Here is a 21,505-nt window from a genome sequence, read left to right on the forward strand (position 1 = left end):
CCAATTTTGCAGCATTGCTTTAGCGTTATGCTGATTTTAATCTTCCTTCCCAAAACAAGTATACTTAAAAACAATGATCATAGCTTTAGTGAATATTTGACACAAGTGTGACATTAATCCAGAGTCATTGATACTTCTTAAGAACAAAAGATGTGGCAAATTCTATACAGACAGGAAGGTGTACGTAAATTATGTCCGTACTAAGAAAACAAGATTGCTATGTGGGGAAAAAACACAGTAGAGAGATAAAAAGATTTTGCTTTCCTTTAATATGAGTCATCCCCAGATACAATGGGCTAAATCTGCAACCTTGCCAGAAATATTTCTTCTCTCCTCACCATATCTGTTATATTCCCCAAATACACTAAGAAAGAATGCAGAATTGCTAGAGCAAACATTTTTATGTTTTTTTCATGTTGCAATGTATTTTCTTGTGGTTGAAAAAAAATGTCGGTGATTAGCACTGTAATCAAAGCTGTATAATCTGGTTCATTACCTTTTAAGTCCTAAATTAAATAAGTGTATACCATATCTACTCTTTAGAGATTTTTCTTCCATACATGATCCTTAGACCTGTCCATTTTCTCTCCCAGCCGCTTAGACTCCTATTCCACTACTTAGTTTTGCATCTTTAATAGCCAGGACAGGTCTGGTCATTTACTTAGTAACAGCTTACTAAGTGTGTTTGACATTTATTACATATTCAGTCCAGTATTCATGAAAACATAATGAGAATTTTAAGCAGGAAGGCATCCATATGAATGTGTATGCATATAGAATGTAAAAGCATTCAACTCTATTATTGTTAGAGTCTTTTTTTGTTTTTTAATTTAAACAAATATGAAAAGCATTTATGCAGACATGCTGCAGCTGAACAGGCCCCGAGTCCATCTGCCAAATTTCAATTTACATTGCTCATACAAAGTTATTTTTTATGTTGACTGTTAAAATGTTGTAAGACAAAAATTGCTGCTTAATTTAAATGTAAAAAATGACTACTTGCTTCGGGATAAATCTAATGATTTGTATTAAGAATCTAAAATGGTACCGCTCTAGGACAAATCGGAGACTTGGGTATATAACATGCATACTTTAGGTGTTTATCAACTTCTACACACATGTCCTGAATGAAGATGATTACTAGACTTTCTTAGTAGCATTTCATGGCTGCTAAGGAAGTAATGCAATCATTTGAATCAGATCTGCTGAAGCAAAGACAGATTGAAATCATGAAGGACAATCGGCCGTTAGGACTCATGTTTAGAAACCCTGATGTCGCTGAACTCAACGTACAGGTCTGGAATGTTATAACATTTTGGTGTTTTTTCAGCTTTTTTATTGTCATTACAATGTCACAAGTACACAGCATGAAATGAACTCTCTGCATTTAACCCATACCATTGGGGAGCAGTGGGCTGCCATTGTGCGGCGCCAGTGTGAGGTCAAAGATCTTGCTTAGGGAACCCAGAATGGCAGACCTTGGGATTGGGGCTTGGACTCATATCCTCTAGATTCCTCTAGATGCCCTAACCACTAGGCCACACTTCGCCTAGGATCCCTTGTAGGATGTAGCTAGAGGTTCAGTGTTAATATAAAAGTCAGCGATTGAACGAACCCCACCTGGATTTGTTCCTTCAGCTAGGTTTACACTTTGAACAGTATGCTAGGCACTGGTGGTCAACAATGACACACCTCCAAATGTTTGTAACTTGGGGCTAACCATGTGCACCAGCCTCATCCCAAATGGGTGGATTTAAAGTTGCCCTTCCCAAACAAGTGTATCTGTACTAAGTTAGAAAGGCCAGAAGTAGCAAGCAGCACAGTCTTTTTTTTATATATTGCTTTTAGTGTTTATTCAGTAAGTAAAAACAACATACAGTGGTCTACTTTCAGGGATGAGTTTATTTGGTGAGTTTGTGTGTACAAACAAGAATTTGGGTTTCTGTTTAAAACACACACAGCATCAATTAAGTCTCAAACAACTACCCAAAGTATGTAAAGCTTTCAGCTTTTTTTTCTTTTTTTGAATCTGTTATTTTTAAAAAGATCTATATGGGCATCACTGGCAGGCTGCATTCTCAAATCTTCACATTTGTCTTGTGCAGCAGGTAAACCTACCTACTTATTCTTCTTCCTTAGCCCAATGTTATTTTTGTGTAGCTGCCATAAAGACATCTAGTATTCTCAATAATCTATTCTTGAATAAACAATATTAGACTCTGTTTAGTGCACTTTGTTTACAAGTCATTGCCCATCATTGCTCCAGTAGGTGCCCTGATGTCCCAAGTTTGTGCAAGATTTTTCTTTTATGTGTATATATTTAACAAGGTCTTTCACCCTCCTGACTCCTTCCTTAAGGTTGGTTTATAATGAGAGACTCTGCCAAGAAAAAAATAAGGTTTTCAAAACCCTTCAACACATATCTTTGGGAATATTTTAGAGAAATTGTAATTTTGTTAGATCTTTTGTTAGAATGAATTTTCCTTATTTAGGTTTCACACAAAGAATGATCAGAAAGGTTTATTTAACATTACCTCTAAAGACAGAGATTAATTTTTTGAAATCTACATATTTCCGATGCCTTTGTGTCTATTCTTGTTTTCAGAAAACCCCTTTTAGAACATAATTATTACTGGAATACTGGAATTTGTTTTACACTAAGCTCTCTTTGTGTTTTCACATCAAAAACAAATAGATTTAACCGACTGAGTTGGGAATGGTCTGACTATGAACAAATGAAACAGAAGAAGTTGTTTCATTTTTAAGGTTACTCCAAAGAAACAGACCCTCTTATATTGTATTAGATTTTTTTTTTCAACAAAAAATCCGATATTTTTGCAGAAGAGACAGCAAGTTAATTGAAGATTATGCTCCAGATAACAACTCCTGAGTGAACCATTTTTCTGTGTGAGACCTTAGCTCTATTTTGCCCCCTCCCTCTTTCCCTGATCCTTTCTTTTTCCCTGCTTCCCCTTACCCTTCAATCAAGGTCATTAATACATCTAGAGTCTGTGGTTTCCCTCTGCGTGATCACAAACATGACCAGTCCACCGCAGTTCCTCTCTGCCAGGCAATTTCACTGAAAAAATATTTCTTTGATGTTGTTTTCTGATAGCTCTCAGCAGTCTTTTCTGTCTAGTGCTGAGGATTTCTTAAGGTGTCTTTATCAGGACGCTTATTTTAGATCATATTTACAAAGATTGTAAGAGGATTATTGCTTCTTTTCCCTTATTCAAGTTACAGCACAGTCAATATAAAAGCTGAAACCATTTGGTTAGTGATAAAGGTTAGAGTTGGTTGCAAACACACAGTTGTTCTAGAAAGCTTACATAACCTTCCACGAAGCCAGGAATCAATCAGCTGCCAGTATAATAAGTTGAAATTGACAAAAGTAATGATTAATAAAAATTTTAATTAAAATCATGACATTTATTTTGAAAAAAAATAATGTCTTGATTTGTGACCTTTTTTCATCAAGCAGCTTGGTGAAAAAAATGTCCACTGTTAGAGTAATCATTAGATAATGGAAGAAGCTAACCATGACTGTCAATCTCCCTCAGACTGGGGCCCCATGTAAGATCTCACCTGTTGGGGTCTCAATAATCCTAAGAAAGGTGAGAAATCAGCCCAGAACTACACTGGAGGAGCTCGTCTATGACCTGAAATGAGCTGGGACCAGCGTTTCCAAGGTTACTGTTGGTAATACACCAAGACGTCATGGTTTTGAAATCATGCATGGCAAGGAACGTTCCCATGCTTAAACCAGCACATTTCAAGGCCCGTCTTAAGTTTGCCAATGACCATTTGGATGATCCAGAGGAGTCATGGGAGAAAGTCAGATATGACCAAAATAGAAATTTTTGGTCATAATTCCACTAACCCTGTTTGCAGGAAGAAAAATGTTGAGTACCATCCCGAGAACACCCTCCCTGCTGTGAAACATGGGGGTGGTAGGATCATGCTTTTGGGGTTTTTTTTCTGCACATGGGACATGGGGACTACACTGTAATTAAGAGAGGATGACCGGGGCCATGTATTATGAAATTTTGGGGAACAACTTCCTTCCCTTAGTTAGAGCATTGAAGATGGGTCGAGACTGGGTCTTCCAACATGACAATAACCCCAAGTACACAGCCAGGATAACCAAGGAATGGCTCTGGGAGAAGCATATCAAGGTTCTGGCATGGCCTAGAAAGTCTCCTGACCTAAACCCAATAGAGAATCTTTGGAGGGAGCTCAAACTCTGTGTTTCTCAGTGACAGCCCAGGAACCTCACCGATATAGAGAAGATCTTTTTGGAGGAGTGGGCCAAAATCCCTCCTATAGTGTGTGCAAAGCTGGTGAAAAACTGCAGGAAATGTTTGACCTCTGTAATTGTAAACATACGCTACTGTACCAAATATTAACATTGATTTTCTCAGCTGTTCAAATACTTTTTTGCAGCTGTATCATACAAATAAATAGTTAAAGAAATCATACATTGCGATTTCGGGAAATGTTTTATTTTTTTTTAGATTATGTCTCTCACAGTGAACATGCACCTACAGTACAATGACAATTTCAGACCCCTCCTTGATTTATAAGTGGGAGAACTTGAAAAATAGCGAGGTGTTTAAATACTTATTTTCCTCCCTTTGGATGGATGGATGGATGGATGGATGGATGGATGGATGGATGGATGGATGGATGGATGGATGGATGGATGTGCATTACTTGAATTCATTCTGAATGAATGGATAAAGGGTTTTGGTCACTGTGCATTGGCATTGATAGTTACTTTATACAAATTTCCTTCAGAAGTCTGCCTTTGTCTGTGTCATGTTTGCAGTCAAGTGTTCACTGTGTTGAATGTTACAGTCATTGAAATCACAAATGTAGAATTAAAAGTACTTTTTGGGTCTCAATGCTCATTGTTTTCTGCTTCTGAACCTTTCACGAGAAGGCAGCAGTTCAAACACAGGGTACTCTTTTCAATGTTGCTCTTTGCCTTCTCCTTCATCTTGCCTGGATAGTGTAGGTTCACATGTGAGAGGTCTGTCCTAGTGCACTGCACAACCTTGATAGCTTGGTGTGGGTCCCTCCTCTCTGCAGTAGTGCTACTGAAATACCTCATTGTTTCTAGAGTTTACATTTGTATTTTCACAAAATGTTAAGAAGCTCAAGGGGCATAATACCTCTTTAAGGCCTGTTCTTGAAGTTTGGACCTATGTTGTGTGGCTTCCTTCCTACTTTCTGCATGTTTCCTTTTTAATTGTTTTTATTAAAGGCCCTAGGTACCATAGAATCTCAAAAAAAGAGTTTGTTTGTGCAGTAATTTAAAATACATTTAAAGTCCTACTGATCCCAATTCTATATCTTCCAAACACAGCAAGGGAAGAAAACGTCGCCACCTTCCGTGGATCAGAGTACTTCTGTTACGACCTCTCCCAAAACCCCATCCAGAGCAGCAGCGATGAGATCACACTGTCCTTTAAGACGTGGCAACGTAACGGCCTTATCCTGCATACGGGAAAGTCAGCCGACTATGTCAACCTGGCTCTGAAGGATGGTGCAGTCTCCCTTGTCATCAATCTGGGCTCAGGAGCATTTGAGGCCATCGTGGAGCCGGTCAGTGGGAAATTCAACGACAACACGTGGCACGATGTGAAAGTGACCCGGAACCTGCGACAGGTAAGTTGCATGGGTGGAGTAGGTTGACCAACAGCAGGTTTTTAGAACCCTGTTTTGTTCTGGTTAGATCCATCATTGCATTTCCGTTTTGCTTTGGTATTCACTCATCACTGCACAGATTTCATTGTCCAGATGCACATTATTTATTTTTTATTATTATTTCATTAACCCCTATCTTACGCCTTTCTGCCAAGCTCACAGGCAATGGACCCGACTTGGTAAACAAACTCCATTGCATGGTAGATATCATTTATCTCATTCTCTTTCCTTAGTTTGCCGTCTACTTCTTCTTTTCTTCTTGTTTGATTTCTGGCTAGTCTTCGCTGAAAATAGCACCAGCAAAATAAAATGAACAGGTGCTGACGTTATCATCCCTTTCTTCTCCAATCATTGTTATGCCATTTTATATCTAACATCCAAATGTCTATACTTGAATATACAAAATCTAAATGTGATGTCTAGCTTGATTTCTTCAGATCAGTGATTGCTATAATTTTTTCTCTTATTTAATTTAAACTTAGCAAATATTTACAACGTCCTGATGAAATGATTTTACAAGACAACAACAATCATTATATTACATAGCTACATTTGTATGGTTGGTGGTTGATGTTGTTTCCCCTCAGGAAAAAGATAAGGAAAAATGTATTTTCTTTGTTAAAAATGCATTGTCAGAAGGACATGAAACAGGAAATCTACTGACATGTTGAGTTTCATGGCTACTGATGTATAACCAAGGAAAGTATTCAATATCTTAATGTCTTCCATCCTTATGGTAAGACTGTTCATCATGTGTTTAAATATAAATTATTAATTTTAAAGTTATGTTATCAAAAATAACATACGTAAAACTAGTCACTGGTTGAAAAAGTATTACCTTAATTTCTTTTTCTGCAAAAAATGTTTAAATGTCTATTTAGTTTTAATGAAACTTCATAATTATGTATATTATTTATGTTTGGAAGTCCAGCTTTCATTTGTTTTCCTCTCCGATCTACTGTGGGATTTTCTGTCTTTTATTCTGCATGCCATGCTTGGTTTGGATTGAGCACAAACTCTTTATATCTTTCAGTCGACTTGTGTCCTTCAGTTCACTTGTTAATGAGCTTTCCTATGAATTTGGAAATGTTTTATTTAGATACATTTCCAATTGAAAAGTTGATTCTATGAACTTAAAGAAAACTTTAACGGAATTTTTTTTTTTTTGCTCCTTTGTGATCATCAGGTGACGATATCTGTGGATGGGATTCTGACAACCACGGGCTACACCCAGGAGGACTACACCATGCTGGGCTCAGACGACTTCTTCTATGTGGGTGGGAGCCCCAGCACCGCCGACCTGCCGGGATCTCCTGTTAGCAACAACTTCATGGGCTGTCTCAAGGAGGTAATGTAGCATGCTCACTTAGATAAAATGTGATGCTGCTGAATTTCAATCAGGGAAACAAAAAAAAATGTGTAACCTTGTAGACCAAACCTGACTGCACTGCCATTTGTGTGGAAATTCACTTCAGCCTGAAACATTACTTTTTCTGAGTTATTCTTAAAAACTGTGGCATTGGTTACAATGCAGATGAATACAAAGCATCAAATTGATTATTATAGTGCTTTGTTCTCTCTGGATTGGTCAATATGTTAACAACCAGTAAGTCGTTCCTTAGCGAGTTGAGCTTCAACAAGAAGCGATTTGTAAACATCGACACACTTAAAGCATCATTTTGGCAGAATCTGTTTCTACTATTCTTTATGGAATTAGTAGAGTTTAGACAAGCTACTTCTTGACACAAACACAACTTTGAACCATGTTCCATACGTTTTCCATAGGTTGGTCCATTTCTATTTGAAACCCAGTCTAGATAAGTGGTGGATAATTGTCTTGTAGGAAAATGCCATTATGTTTAAACAGTTTACAATTGCTGTTGATTGGTGGTACAGTCGAAAATTCTGGAGGTAGCTGCCCTCTATCTGCCCTCCATTATTTCATGAACACTATTACACACAGGTACCCTAATTAGATGCTACTACCATCATAACTGACACATAAGGTTGTGGGTGTAAAATCCTAGTTTGACTCCTTTAAATACATTTCTTTTTGATGGAGAAGATTTTGGCACAGCTTGAAGGTGCTATGTTGGAGCAGGTGATTTTATTTTTATCCCTTATTGATGCTGAAGCAGACTAAATGTAAACAGCTTGAGAGTTCCTGGGAATTTACTTAAGATCTTGACAGAAATATTTATATCACAGGCCTTAGCAAAGTTGTCACACTTGGAAAGCAAAACACACATATATATGTGTTGATCATTTTGAGCCCATTTGAAGGTAAGTGTTTCTAATTTCACATGGTATGTGTAAGGGCATGCTGAAGTCTTTGTTGCACAAAGTGAGTCAGGGGTCACAAGCTTTGTTTAAAACCCATTTTGAATGCATTCAGATATGCAATTGACATATTCTTGATAATATATTTAGACACATTGCAACAATGGTGTAAAAATTATTGATTTTTCCAGTTATCATTTGTTTCATACTATTGAATGCAAGTCTTAGCTCGGCTGAGCTACAGACTTTACAGTAAAAGTGGCTTTTAGGGTTATTGCATCCCGAGACATGAAACTTGGCTTGGAGAGATATATTCACACCCACATACATACAAATATATTTCTCTCTGAAGCTCATGATGTCATATCTTTGCACTTAAGTAGAGGCAGTGGAGTGCACTGTGACTGCAGGGGCTCGGCTTTCTCCATCTCCCTCTCACCCATACACACACACCAACACACTGATTGTACAGCATCATATGGCTCTAGGGTGATGGAGGAAGTGGCGCAGCAGCCATTTAATCCCCCTCTGGCCTACTTCCTGCTCTGTGGCCCGCTGGGCCTGTGTCAGTTCTCTGTTCCGCCCACTTCCATTCCTGTCAAGCTTGTGCATAGACGCACACACAAGATAATTACAGACGTGCACATTCATGTATGCACAAATTCTTGAACCACGGTTCAAATATGAAAGATAGAGTCACACGAAGAACTGGAGACATTTTCCTTATTTTTCTGTGCACACAAGCAAAAATCATTAACATACAATGAAGCAGAGTAAAAGGATACACAATGCTGCAGAGTAATCTCCCGGAAAATGAGCTGCTATTTTAGGTTCCTTGTTTACATCTAGGTATGTTTTAGATGCACACTGTTTGTCTCATTGCCTTTGGAACAAAACCAGTTCCTCTCCTTGGACTTATTTCTTTCCCACTATCACAGACTTATTGCTTACTTTGGGTCCAGCCTCAAACTTTTAAAACCTAGAATTTACCTGTTAGCTTCAGTACAACAAGATTTTATTCAATGCATACATAGATTATGTTCCGTCATCATCATTATTGGATATTACTTCCTAAAAATATATATTATTTTAAAACCATTCTTGATGAGTTTATATCTATCCAGCCCTAGCATTGGCAATTGGTGCTATGAAGTTTGTATATGCACAGAACAGGGCCTGAAACATGCATACTTCAATTTCCATGATATGGCTGTTATCTTGAGTTTAAAAATTATCTTGATGATAAATGTTTCCATTCCCTTTGCAAATTATGACCCATGTGTATGCTTATTTTGGAGGCATGGAAAACTGGGGATGCAGATAGTGATGTGGGGAATTGAATCTAGACTACACTGAAATGTTTAATGTCACTCCACCTCAAAATCATAGGCATTAAAAACCCCAGTGTGTTAAAAGTACTGGTGCAACATAATTATGCATTAGAACCTCTTACGTATTGGCAAAAGCTCATCTGGCTCAGTTTAAGTGACATCCTTTACCTAATCCACCAGGGTTTAATGTGATATTGGTCCATCCTTTGCAGCTAGAACAGTTTCATCTCTTCTAAGTTGGCTGTCCACAAGTTTTGGGAGTGTGTTTATGGGATTTTTTTTACCTATCTTCCAGAAGTCCATTTATTTTCCCCTCTAATTTTTCTCTGTGCAGGCCAGGGAAGTTTATCCACACCAGACTACCAACCATATTTTATAGACCATTATTTGTGTACTGATGCACAGTAAAAATGGAAGAGGAAGAGGCCAGCTCCAAACTGTTCCGAGCATAACATTGATCAAAATATCTTAGTTCGCTGAAGTATTCAAAGTTCCTTTCATTTGAACGGGGCCAAGCCCAGCTACTGAAAAACAACCCCACACCATAACCCCTCCCCCACCAAACTTTACACTTGGCACAATGCATTAAGACAAGTACCGTTCTCTTGGCAAGAACCAAACCCAGAGTCTTCCAACCGATTTCTAGATGAAGAAGTGCGATTGGTCACTGCAGAGAACATGTCTCCAGTGCTCTGTGGTGGCGTCCTTTTCACAACTGCATCCAAGGCTATACATTACACTTGATGATGTATGAATCGGAGGAACCTGCTCAACCTTTGAAACTCATTCCATGAACTCTCTCTGCAGCTCTCTTGAGCTAATGTGAACACCGCATGAAGTTTGGAGCTGTGTAGTGATTTACTCTGCAGAAAATTGGCAACAGCTTTGCACTTCAGCATCCGCTCACTCTGCTCTGTCAGTTTATATGGCCTACCACTTTGTTGCTGTGTTGATGCTATTCCAACACCTCAATTTTCTTATGGTACAGCTGAAAGGTTGATTATTGAATATTTTTATAAGCAAGGACATTTTACCTCTGGATTTTTTGCACAGATGCTATCCTATCACAGTTCCAAACTGGAATTCATTGAGCTCCTGAGAGTGCCCAATTCTTTCACAAATGTTTGTAAAAAGTCTGCATGCATAGGTCCTTGATTATTCTTACACCTGTGGCCATGGAAGTGAGTATTTTGGACCCCCCTCTACAACTGCACCTATTTATATATATATATATATCTATATATATATATCTATATATATATATATATATATATATATAAATATATATAATTAATTAGTAACTCTAATATTATTCTAATATTTTTAACACAAACGTTTTTGAAAAATTACTTCTGCTTGTATTTTTGATGGTATGAGTGTCAGTTTTGGGCCCCCCTCTGTCCCGGGACATTTGACTCCTTTGTTCCCCCCTTTGTTTCCTATGACTGTACCCATGAAGTAGCTCTCAGCCTTAAAAAAGGCTGGTTAACTTAGCCTTAGAGCGTTGCTCTAGTCCCTGTCTGGTTAACTGGGTCCACTTTTGGAAAATAACAACTCACCAGACCAACAGCATCCCTAAAAATACAGGTCAGTGCGTTTCTAAGACAGTTGCAAAAAATATTCTCTGTGTGGTTTCTAAACTGTCAATATGCAAACTTTTTTAATTTTATCTTATTAGGCTGCTAATATTTCATATGTGGATTAGCTTGTCACGGCCTTGGTAAATGAGAGTGGACCCGTAGCAATTTTGTATCGAATCACATTATTCTTTGATTCTTGACATATTAGGTACATATAAGGAGAGTTTTCATAAAAAATACATCTTTGATAGCAAACCAAAAAAATAAGCTATTTTTTTTGGTATATTATTTATAATTGAGAATTGTGTGATTATATTGTGGCTTTAATTTATTTTAGTTTAAATGTATTCATTTCAATATCGTAGTAATGGTCTTCTGCTGTTCTTGGACCGTGTGGTGGAGGCAGGACTTTAAGCAGACACCCAAACTTCCTTTTCTCTAGACAACACCTCCAGTTGTATTGGTGAAAGACTGAGGCATTTAGGTGGGCATTCAGGTGGGCCTGGAATTCCTCCCAAAGGAGGCATACAGGGGGTTTCTGAAACGGATGTCCGAGTCACCTGAGCTGACTCCTCTACTCTGAGCCTCTCCCGGATGACAGAACTCACCCGTTTTTTTTCAAGGTAGTGCCCTAAAACCGTGAGAAGGACACTAATTTCAAAGGCTTGTATCTGGAATCTTGTTCTTTAAGTCAAAACCCAGATTTCCAAATCCCAATTGGAATGTAGATAAGGTCTAAGCCCTAATGGGGTTCATCATGCACCAATTCAAAGATATTATTGATCTGGTGTTCAGTAACTGTTACTTTAAATATCAAGTTATTCAGTCTGCTTTATGTCGGAGAATGAGACCACAAAGAAAAAACAGTTTTAATCATTTAGAATAAATCAATAAATAAGAATATTTTAAACTCTTTATTTTTTACAAGTTTAGCTCCAGTATTGTAAGAAGAAAGGAGTCTTGGATAAAGATTAAGATCGTGCATTAAAAACTTAACACCGATGACAGAAACATGATTTTTTCCCCCCCTTAAATAAATAGTAAAAAAACACATCTTGACTTTAAAGTTTGATACAGACTCAGCTCACAGATGTTTTTATTTATTATATATCACCCATAATAGTTTCTGTTTGTTTACATTTACTAAAAAAAAAGAGCAATCCAGGTGTATTAAACTATGCCTCGACCGCCCAGTGAGAACTCCACCCAGCCACCTATACATCTACAGCACCCACCAGTCCCCTCAGTCTGCAGGCTGGCATCTCCTCGCTCTCCTCTCCTCGCCATTAGGGCTAATTTCCCTGCTACCGGTGCTCTTGTCCTCGCCATCCGCTGTGCAGCATTACAGATAAATGTTTTGTTACCATGGCACCAGGTGCTGGTTGCCCTTGGTAGCTCCTTCGACTGGCCGGCCCGTGATTATTATGCCTTTCATAACCAGCAATTACAAAAAAAGCCTACATCTCCGAGCCTACAAAATACATAATGGCCTACAATAACACATAATTGCTGTAATTGTGGTTGTCATTACACCTCCATCAGCCACTCGTATGGAGGCCTCTGGCTGTGGAGAGTATACTGTCGCCAACAAAGGAACACAAAGGAGGAGTTCTTGGGCCGGATAGGGAGTACAAGCAGAAAAGAGACAAACGTTGGATGTTGTCTGATGACTCTTCCGCCTTCACATTGATTTATTATTATTTCACCATCATTTATTCATCGTTTCTGTGCAGAGAGGACTGAAATGTATTTTTTACTCCAGGGAATTACACCTAGCCCACCTGAAGTTAATGAACCTTATCCCCCTTACTAATTTGAAAAAAGAAAAAAAAATGGATAGATTAACTGATTTAAAAGTGTCATGAACTCAGTTTGATTATGAATAATGGATGGGTCTTACCTGTATTCTGCAAGTAAATATACAGTTTATCATGAAGAAATGTGATCATATTTTAAAACTGCATTGTTTGATTTAAACCAGTTTCTTTTTTTGATCGCACATTACAGTCATGTTAAAACATTTTGGTTTTGTTTTCAATCAACCTTTGATTAACTGGAGAAAAAAAATGCGAAGCAGCGGGCTGATGGTTAAAGAACAGGAACTGTAAGTCATGGAGAGGCTACAAGATTGTTGTATCAAACCTTTTAATGTTATTCTGGGTCCTTGAGCAAGACAATGTCATTATTATTACCATTGATTCATCAAGGAAACAATAAAACATTTTAATCAGTTTAGAAACATTATTTAAATAGAAAATCTTTGTTAAGTCTAAAATTTAAGGGAATCAATTTTTTTGTTACAAAATTAAAACAATAGGCAACACCAATTATTCATTTTTAGTTGAGAGTTTATATATCACCATTAGAATCCAACACCATCTGAACAGCACCACTTCACCTTAAGGTTGCTGCTCTATCTATGCCCATAACCTGAGGTTACCTTTTTAGTTTTTTTTTAGTTTTTTTTTATGAAAAGCAAACTAAATTATTAATTTTTTTTTTAAAAACACCCTAAAGTAACAGAGGCAACAAAATACAGTGTCTGTCAATGCATACATGTTAAAGTGTAAATGTGAGCAAAAACTATACTATGTATATCATATGGAAAGGAAGAACATTTACATCTGTCTCAAGGGGCTCAGTCAGGCACTCAGAAGTTTCAGAATAACACAGGACAATATAAACTGTCCAGATCCATAATAAGGCAAAAACCCATTTCTTAAAATTACCTTAAAGTCTGTGATCAGTGTATAACATCTGATTCCACCTGAATAGAGCACAGACATGCCTGTGCACCTAGAGCTTGTCTCTATCAGTTTAAATAAATCAGCTCATAAGGGTGCAGTAATACTACTGCACCAACTGAGTGGGTCATGGGCTCATGGTCGGATCCTCTGCAAAGCAAATCCTGCCCTCCTGTGGACAAGAGCCACACTGTCTGGGATCTGAGGTTGCAAAATACCCCTCAAAGCCTCGTGTCTGAACCATGTGATCACTGATACTACAACAGCTTCACAAGCAGCAAGGTGTTGGTTGCAGGTGTGCCTGCATGAGGATTACGTTAATATGTGGATATTTCTGCCGCAACAAAGATATATGGGCTGAAACAAATTGAGAAAAAATAAAATGCCTGTTTCACAAAAGTGATACAACAGGGAAGTGATTATATACATGATCTTAGAAGGGAATTTTAGTTTTTGTTTCTTACCTTAGTCTGATCTGTAGGACCACAGGTAGAGAGTGTGTGTTCATCTTGTAGGATTTCTCAGGGGAAGATAACACTGGAATCTGTGCTGGTCGGCAATCCAGAGAGGTAATTTCAAGCCTCAGTCATATTGTGTAACAGTGCTCGTTCTCACACACTGATAAGGGAGTGTGCGTGTGTAATGATGTGTGTCCTGGACGCCTGGTCAGAGAGATAATGCAGTGATGGATTTCTTTCATCTGACCATTGTTGAACATTTTTCCTCACCTCTGCTGCTTTCACACCCTGAGATTTCCATGCGTGTTTGTGCACATATGCATGTTTTTATCGCTCAGAGCGGGTATTCCTCAAGCTTCATTCTCATGTTAACCTGCAGCCGGATCTGCAAAGTGCTGATAAAGCTCACTCTGCATGTTGAAAGGCTCTTTCTGCGCGTATTGTTTGGAGGTGGCAGAAAGCTGAAAGTGACTTGTCAACTTGTCAACTACACCCTCTGTTTGTCCCTCCTCCTCTCCATAAGGCTCTATTTTAAAACATTAGTGACATGTTTTAACTTTTAGTGTAGAAATATAGTATATACAGTAACTTCAGCTGCATGTATGCATGTTGATGGGACAACCCAATCAAATATTTGTATCATACATCAGTCCAATATGAGCCAAATATATCACCGTGCAACTAAAATCACCAACATTGGCTTGGTGATAGAAACACACTGCTTTTCTTTAATGTTAATGTAAGTAATGGTTAAAAAAACATTGGTCAATCTCATAGCTATTGTTTTACACTATTGTTTTGTTTTAGTAATGTCACTGATATAGCCTTTTTTTAGACGTTCCACACCACAAAATAAGCAATAAAACTAAATATTAGTTGAGCTTACAGTTTTCGTAACCAGTCAATATTAGTATTGGTCAGTTTTTCAATATCTGCATTATATCAAAAATGAAATAAACCGGAAATCTCTAGTTTCTTACTTGTTGTTGCAATTTGCAAATAAAATAAAAAGATTGCTCCTTATTAATGCTAAGATGATTGACCAAACCAAATATTTTTTTCCACATGGAACCAGCATCACCTTACTGTATGCTAATAAAGCAAATTTAGTTAGATTTTTTTTTTCTTTTTTAATATGCTACCTGAAGTATTACATTTCCAGACATAAATATCATGAGGGAATGAGGAAGCAAAAAAATAAGCTACGCTAACTACCTTGGTATTGTATGAAAATACTGAGGAACATATTTTGGTAAATTATGTCTGCTATAAACCTAGTGTAAAAGCATAACCCCCTTTTTCAGATTTTGACAAATTGTCATGCCCAAAAGACGCAGCCCATTTCTAAGCTTGTGGATCTGAGAATCATAGAGGGAAAGCAACTTACAGTCAAGAACCCTTTTGTTAAATATTTGGCCTACCCGAATTACTGTACGAATTCAGCAACATCATTCAGGAACTCAAAAAAATAATAATTTCAAGGTCAGTATTATTGATATAACACTGACATTAACTGATCCAAGATAAAAAAAAAATAATAATAAATCCATTCAGGAGAGACAAAACTGAAAATCCTGACATTTTCTCTCAAATAGATTGATTATCATTAAGATGTGGGGAAATAATAAAAGTGAACAGAGAAAAGTGGATTTTTTGAAAGTTTTATGTCTATAAACATTATTAATAACAAAAGAACAACATGGTAGAAAAAATCTTATACTGACAGTTAAACGTATTTGTGATCAAATGATTGTCTGCTGCAGCTTTGCTGCTTCAGGATCTCAATGACTTTATTGATATAAATAGTAAATCTTCTCTTTCTGAAAAGAAAATCTTAGTCAGCCATTCCAATATCTGTATTTATCAGGACAACAATCCAAAGGCAGAAAAACACCCTTAATAGTAAAATAGATAAACAGATCAAGGCGTGCGACATAAAGTTACCAGGCGGAAATGTGACATGCAGTCGTTGTTCTTATTGTTCTAGTCATTGAATTTATATGATTTACAATATCCTCACACTTTTCATTCTGTAATTTAGTAACTGTAGAGTTGAGTGAAACTAAACAAGAGAGAAAAGTGAAAAGTATTTTTACTGACTTTCATTTCAGTATAATGATCTCAGTAGTCTGAATGTCTAAAAGTATATTTTTTTCTGTAAAATCTATTTATTTTATTTTATTTCTTTTATTTATCCTGTCTGGCAAGGTGGCAATAAGAATAATTGTCTTGATGCCAAAAGGAGCCCAACAGATTTTACTTTCACAAGTGTAGCGGTATGGCAATTGCCATACTGCTCCACTTGTTTCATGCATATAAATTGCTTTATTATAATTATGCAGGGAGTTTTACAGTTTATATGGACACTGCAATGTAAGTATAGCAGAAAAACAGAAGAAGAAAAAAGAAAAAGAAAAAAAAGGACAAAAAATGAAAGACAGAGGAGATAGAAAGGAGACAATGACAAAACATTTTCAGTCTGCCTCATCACCTGCAACGAGATGAAAAAAGAACAGCACAACCAAAAGACATGGTACGGGATATACAATAAAGCAACACCTCGAAACTATCGTTAAAGTAATATTATTAAGTCTGACATGTACCCTGTGCCACCTGAAGACACAAATGTGGGGTTTCTGTTTGGAAGTGAATCTCTAAGTACCTGAAGCCTAGCACCTGTAGTTGTTTGTGAGGGTGAACTTGTGCATGTAAAGTTTTAACCATAGAAAAAATGCTCAATAGTGGTTGTGGAGAGCCGGAGAGGCACACCCCCCAGAGCACTGAGTCCAGCGCCGGGAGACCCAAAGCCCAAAGGGACCCCAAGAGCGAAGGCGAAGGAGGGGCCAGCCCCGGAAATCAGACCCCCACCAAGGGAGGAGGAGAGACAGCCACGAAGAAGCCCCCCAGCCACCGCCATGCCGGCACCCCGGGGAGCCGCGGGGACGAGTCCGCGGGCCCCGCCGGCAGCCGGCCACCCTGAAGTAGGGCCGGGCACCGAACACCGGCCCCCCCACGGCACCGACACAAACGCCCCAGCCCCACAGAGCACCGAAACACGCCCCGCCCCCCGGCACCAAGCCCCGGCGACCGGCCGCAACACCCACCGCGACCGCCCGCGGCCGGGGCCCATGCGCATCCGCCACCAACCGAGCGCAGCGGGACCCCCCCAAAACGCCCCCCCTGGCCAAAAGCGCAGCCCCACCCCACCAAGACCGATGCCAACAGCGCGCAACGCAACACACCGTGCAAAGATTCAACCCAAAAGCAGAAAAGCCGCCCGGCGCAAAACCGCAAGAAGAGCAGACCGCAGTCGGCGCAACCAACCCCCCCAGCAGCCCGAGGGGTTCTGTAAAATAAATACAATCCAATCAGTTTTTTAATATATATTAATAATAATTTCATCCTTCTTAAAGCATTATGTGATTTTAAAAGCACCGTTGTTTCAACACATTAAAACAAAAATGCAAACTTCCAATCTAAATCAACATTAACTACCTGCAGGTCTACAAATTTAAATGCTGCCATTTTCAGGATTCTATTTATTTATGTATTTATTCTTTTTTGAGAAGAAGCATCCTCCAGAAGCTGTTTAGAAATATTAATTTATATATAAAATCTCCCTTCTGTCACATATGGTAACCTGAGTGAGGTATTACACTGAGGGAACTCTACCAAAGGCAGGTAGCTGAGCTGTATAAATTCTCTGCAAGAAACATTAACTGATTAAATAAAGCCAAGATGTCCTTCTGCAAGGCAACAGAAACATGTTTCCCTCCGTTAATCTATAGATTCCTGTTTGCTTCCCAAGAATGCTGCACTTTCTCAGCCAGAAGGACTTCTGTTGTGACTCAGCTCCTCAGTCTAAATGCAGGTGTCTCTTATCAGCATCCTCCAACACTTCCCAAAGAGTAGACTGATAATCCTTTCTTTTATTCCAGTTTAGAGCGGAGAGACAGAAGCTCCTCAGCTGGAGAAGAAAAGGCCGTTCTTTATGAAATGTTGGAAAATCCAATATATTGACAGGAGTGGTGAGAACAGAACAAATGAAACAAAAGGGGAAGGGAAGAGCACAAAGAAAGAGAGGGAGAAAAGGAGGACTATTTTCTATGCGGTCCCTCTACAACTCGAGGAATGATCTGATTTACTGTCAAATGTGCAGCTGGATTATCAATATTCTTTGCCAAGCTCCTATATCTAGCCTCACAGCCAGTAGAGCTCTGGTATCTGAGATGTTCAAATAAAACAGGAAAACCAAACAGAGCACAGGCTGTTTGTCTTGTTCATGTCTGTGAACCCTCCACAGACAGACACCCAGTGTTTCTCTGTCCCGAGAATTAGAGGAGAAGAAAAAAAGAGGCCTTCAATTTTCCACTCGAGCAGATTTCAATTTCCACACTCATCCCCCTCCATGACTCCAGCCTCCCTTTGTTCACAACAACATTTAGGCTCCTGGGATGAAAGAGACTGTTTCTCAATCATTTGTTTCCCATCACTCGTTCAAATAGAGGTGTTTGGAAGCAGCTTCAGGACACAGATGAATCAGGAATAACTGGAAGCCGGCACAGACAATTGTGCTTTTCTTTAAATGCTTTACGTGATAGAGGAGCAGAGACACCAGAGGTCAGATCATGAGAGTGGTAGAATTTTAATTTTTGATTATACATTAATTTATAAAAATGTTGCTGTATTTTATTTATGAGTAAAAACAAAATCATATACAACAAAAAGATATTTAATGTGATGTATGGGACTGTGATTTTAGGTATACTGGAATTTATTAAAACCAGCAGTTTCTTGTCTGTGTAGACTCTCAGTCAGCCAGGTCATGGTCAAGCTTGAAAACGTAGTTTCCTCTTTCAAGCAAATCATTTTCTGAAATTAACCTTTTTCCTATTCGAAACACTGACAACCACAAGAAATAATAAAGTAAAAACTAAGACTAAAAGTACAAAATCTTTCAATTTATAAAGTTCATTTATTAAGTTTAAATGATATCAGCAATTTGTAGACATTTTTCCTTGTTATTGTTTTCTCCTGATAAGGAAATAGTTGGATTTTACTGAATATTTAATTATCCCTTATAAGAATAAGAAAAAAACATAATGTGGGGTATATTTAATGGAGAAGAATGTTCTACTTCTGTTCAGTGGTAATTACACCACTGACAACAGTTCAGTTGGAATAGACTGCTGAGAAATGACACAGGATGATGTGATATTTAAAGGAAAACAGTTTCTGTTTTAGATCATTCAGGCATACTGTATGCATCCTTACCTGGTAATACAGCACAGGGACATTAAAGTATTAAGCAAAATGCTTTATTCGGAGGAAACTGAGATATCAGAGCTACCTAAAAGTTACAAATATGTTGTTTTGGATGAAAGGTAAAAAAAAAAAAAAAAAGCATTTCCCAAAAGTATTAAAAAAACCATTTTATAAATATAGGACCGCATTGGGGGATAGTCTTGTCCCTTCTCTCTTTATCTAACCTTGTGCTGCAAGCTGAATTGTCACAAGATCTGATTTTTTAGTCTCACAACAAATCTATTTTGAAAGACTCCCGCTAATACGTCTGTCTTGTTACAACCAGTGGGTCAAACCAATGACATGCGAGCAATGTTTTTTTGGGGCAGGACATGTAGGAATTCAATTCAATTCAATTCAGTTTATTTATATAGCGCCAAATTCACAACACATGTCATCTCAAGGCACTTTACAGTTCAACCAGATCATACAGTCAAATTGATACAAAGTTTTCTATCTAAGGAAAACCAGTTGATTGCATTGACTCATTGACTCAAATACAATCCCCCACACTAAGCATGCTTGTAGCGACAGTGGAGAGGAAAAACTCCCTTTTAACAGGAAGAAACCTCCAGCAGAACCAGGCTCAGTGTGAGCGGCCATCTGCCGAGGCCGACTGGGGTTCAAGGAGACAGAAGCAGAGATACAAAAAGCAGCTGTAAAAGGCGGCCCCGTCCAGGAAACACACAGCCAGGCAGACGAGCTCCAAGGCAGCTCCCATGCCAGAGGACGAAGAGAGCACATCCACTCAGTCACGGTCAGAGAAACAGGACCACACTGGAAAACAGGCCGATCTCCAACATCTATTAACAAGGGTGTTGATAGAAGCAGCACAGCTGATGTTTTTTTCCAGGATGACGTCACAGCCAAACAGGAACAGACGAGGCAAAGCTACTCTGAGGAAAAGCAGAGAGAGCAGAAGGTTAGAGATTGAACTAACAGATTCTGTAGAATAGGAGAACAGAGAGAGAATGAAGCAGAATGATGAAATGGGGGTCCCTATGTCCTCCAAAAGTCTAAGCCTATAGCAGCATAACTATAGAGATAGCTCAGGATAACCTGAGCCACCCTAACTATAAGCTTTATCAAAAATGAAAGTTTTAAGCCTAGCCTTAAAAGTAGACAGGGTGTCTGCCTCACGGACTAAAACTGGTAGTTGGTTCCACAGGAGAGGAGCCTGATAACTAAAAGATCTGCCTCCCATTCTACTTTTAGAAATTCTAGGAACCACTAGTAAACCTGCAGATTGAGAGCGAAGTGCTCTGTTAGGAACATAAGGAACAATCAGATCTCTGATATAAGATGGAGCTTGGCCATTTAAGGCTTTATATGTGAGAAGGAGGATTTTAAATTCTATTCTTGATTTAACAGGAAGCCAATGAAGAGAAGCCAGGATAGGAGAGATATGATCTCTCTTTTTCATTTTCATTAGAACTCTGGCTGCAGCATTTTGGATCAGCTGAAGGCTTTTAACTACAGTTTGTGGACTTCCTGATAGTAAAGAATTACAATAGTCCAGCCTTGAAGTAACAAATGCATGGACTAGTTTCTCAGCATCACCCCTGGACAGGATATTTCTAATTTTTGCAATGTTCCTCAGATGAAAGAAGGAAATTCTAGAAACCTCTTTGATATGGGATTTAAATGACAGGTCCTGATCAAAAATAACACCAAGATTTTTTACTTTATTATCTGAAATGACGACATTTATAATTTATAATCTGGAATGACGACAGCCATGAGGGGCCTTGCCGGGGCATAACATACATGGCTACCCTGGAAGACTCACCTGTCCATACCGCAATTGACTCGGTTTTAGCTAAAATAGCGACAATTTCTCATTTAATAAAAAGGAGCAAAGAGAAGCAATTTGTGCATTTGTAGATGGGAAAGATGTCTGTGCTTTTCTTCTGACAGGATTTGGAAAAAGTTTGCTTTGAGATGATTCCCTGCTACGATTGGCTTAAGACGTATTATGGAAGGCCGGTACTAGCTGGCACGTCAGCCAATCAGCTTGAAGAATTGCAGTAAACGCCCCTACTTTTCACTGACAGACTGAACAGCAGCCATCCCAGGTTGATAGCGTAGAACTCAGTTCT

General features: G+C 38.5%; 1 protein-coding gene across 1 annotated transcript in view; it reads left to right on the top strand.

Annotated features, from left to right (window-relative positions):
- The window catches only part of LOC119787055 (neurexin-3a-like), a 155,563-nt gene that overhangs the window by 52,861 nt on the left and 81,197 nt on the right, over nucleotides 1-21,505 (top strand). The window contains 2 exon segments of the mRNA XM_038290677.1: nucleotides 5,369-5,670; nucleotides 6,896-7,057. Coding sequence (XP_038146605.1) covers nucleotides 5,369-5,670; nucleotides 6,896-7,057 — 464 coding nt within the window.

Source organism: Cyprinodon tularosa, unplaced genomic scaffold, assembly GCF_016077235.1.
Source record: "Cyprinodon tularosa strain WSP-4 unplaced genomic scaffold, ASM1607723v1 ctg286, whole genome shotgun sequence".
NCBI lineage: Eukaryota > Metazoa > Chordata > Actinopteri > Cyprinodontiformes > Cyprinodontidae > Cyprinodon > Cyprinodon tularosa.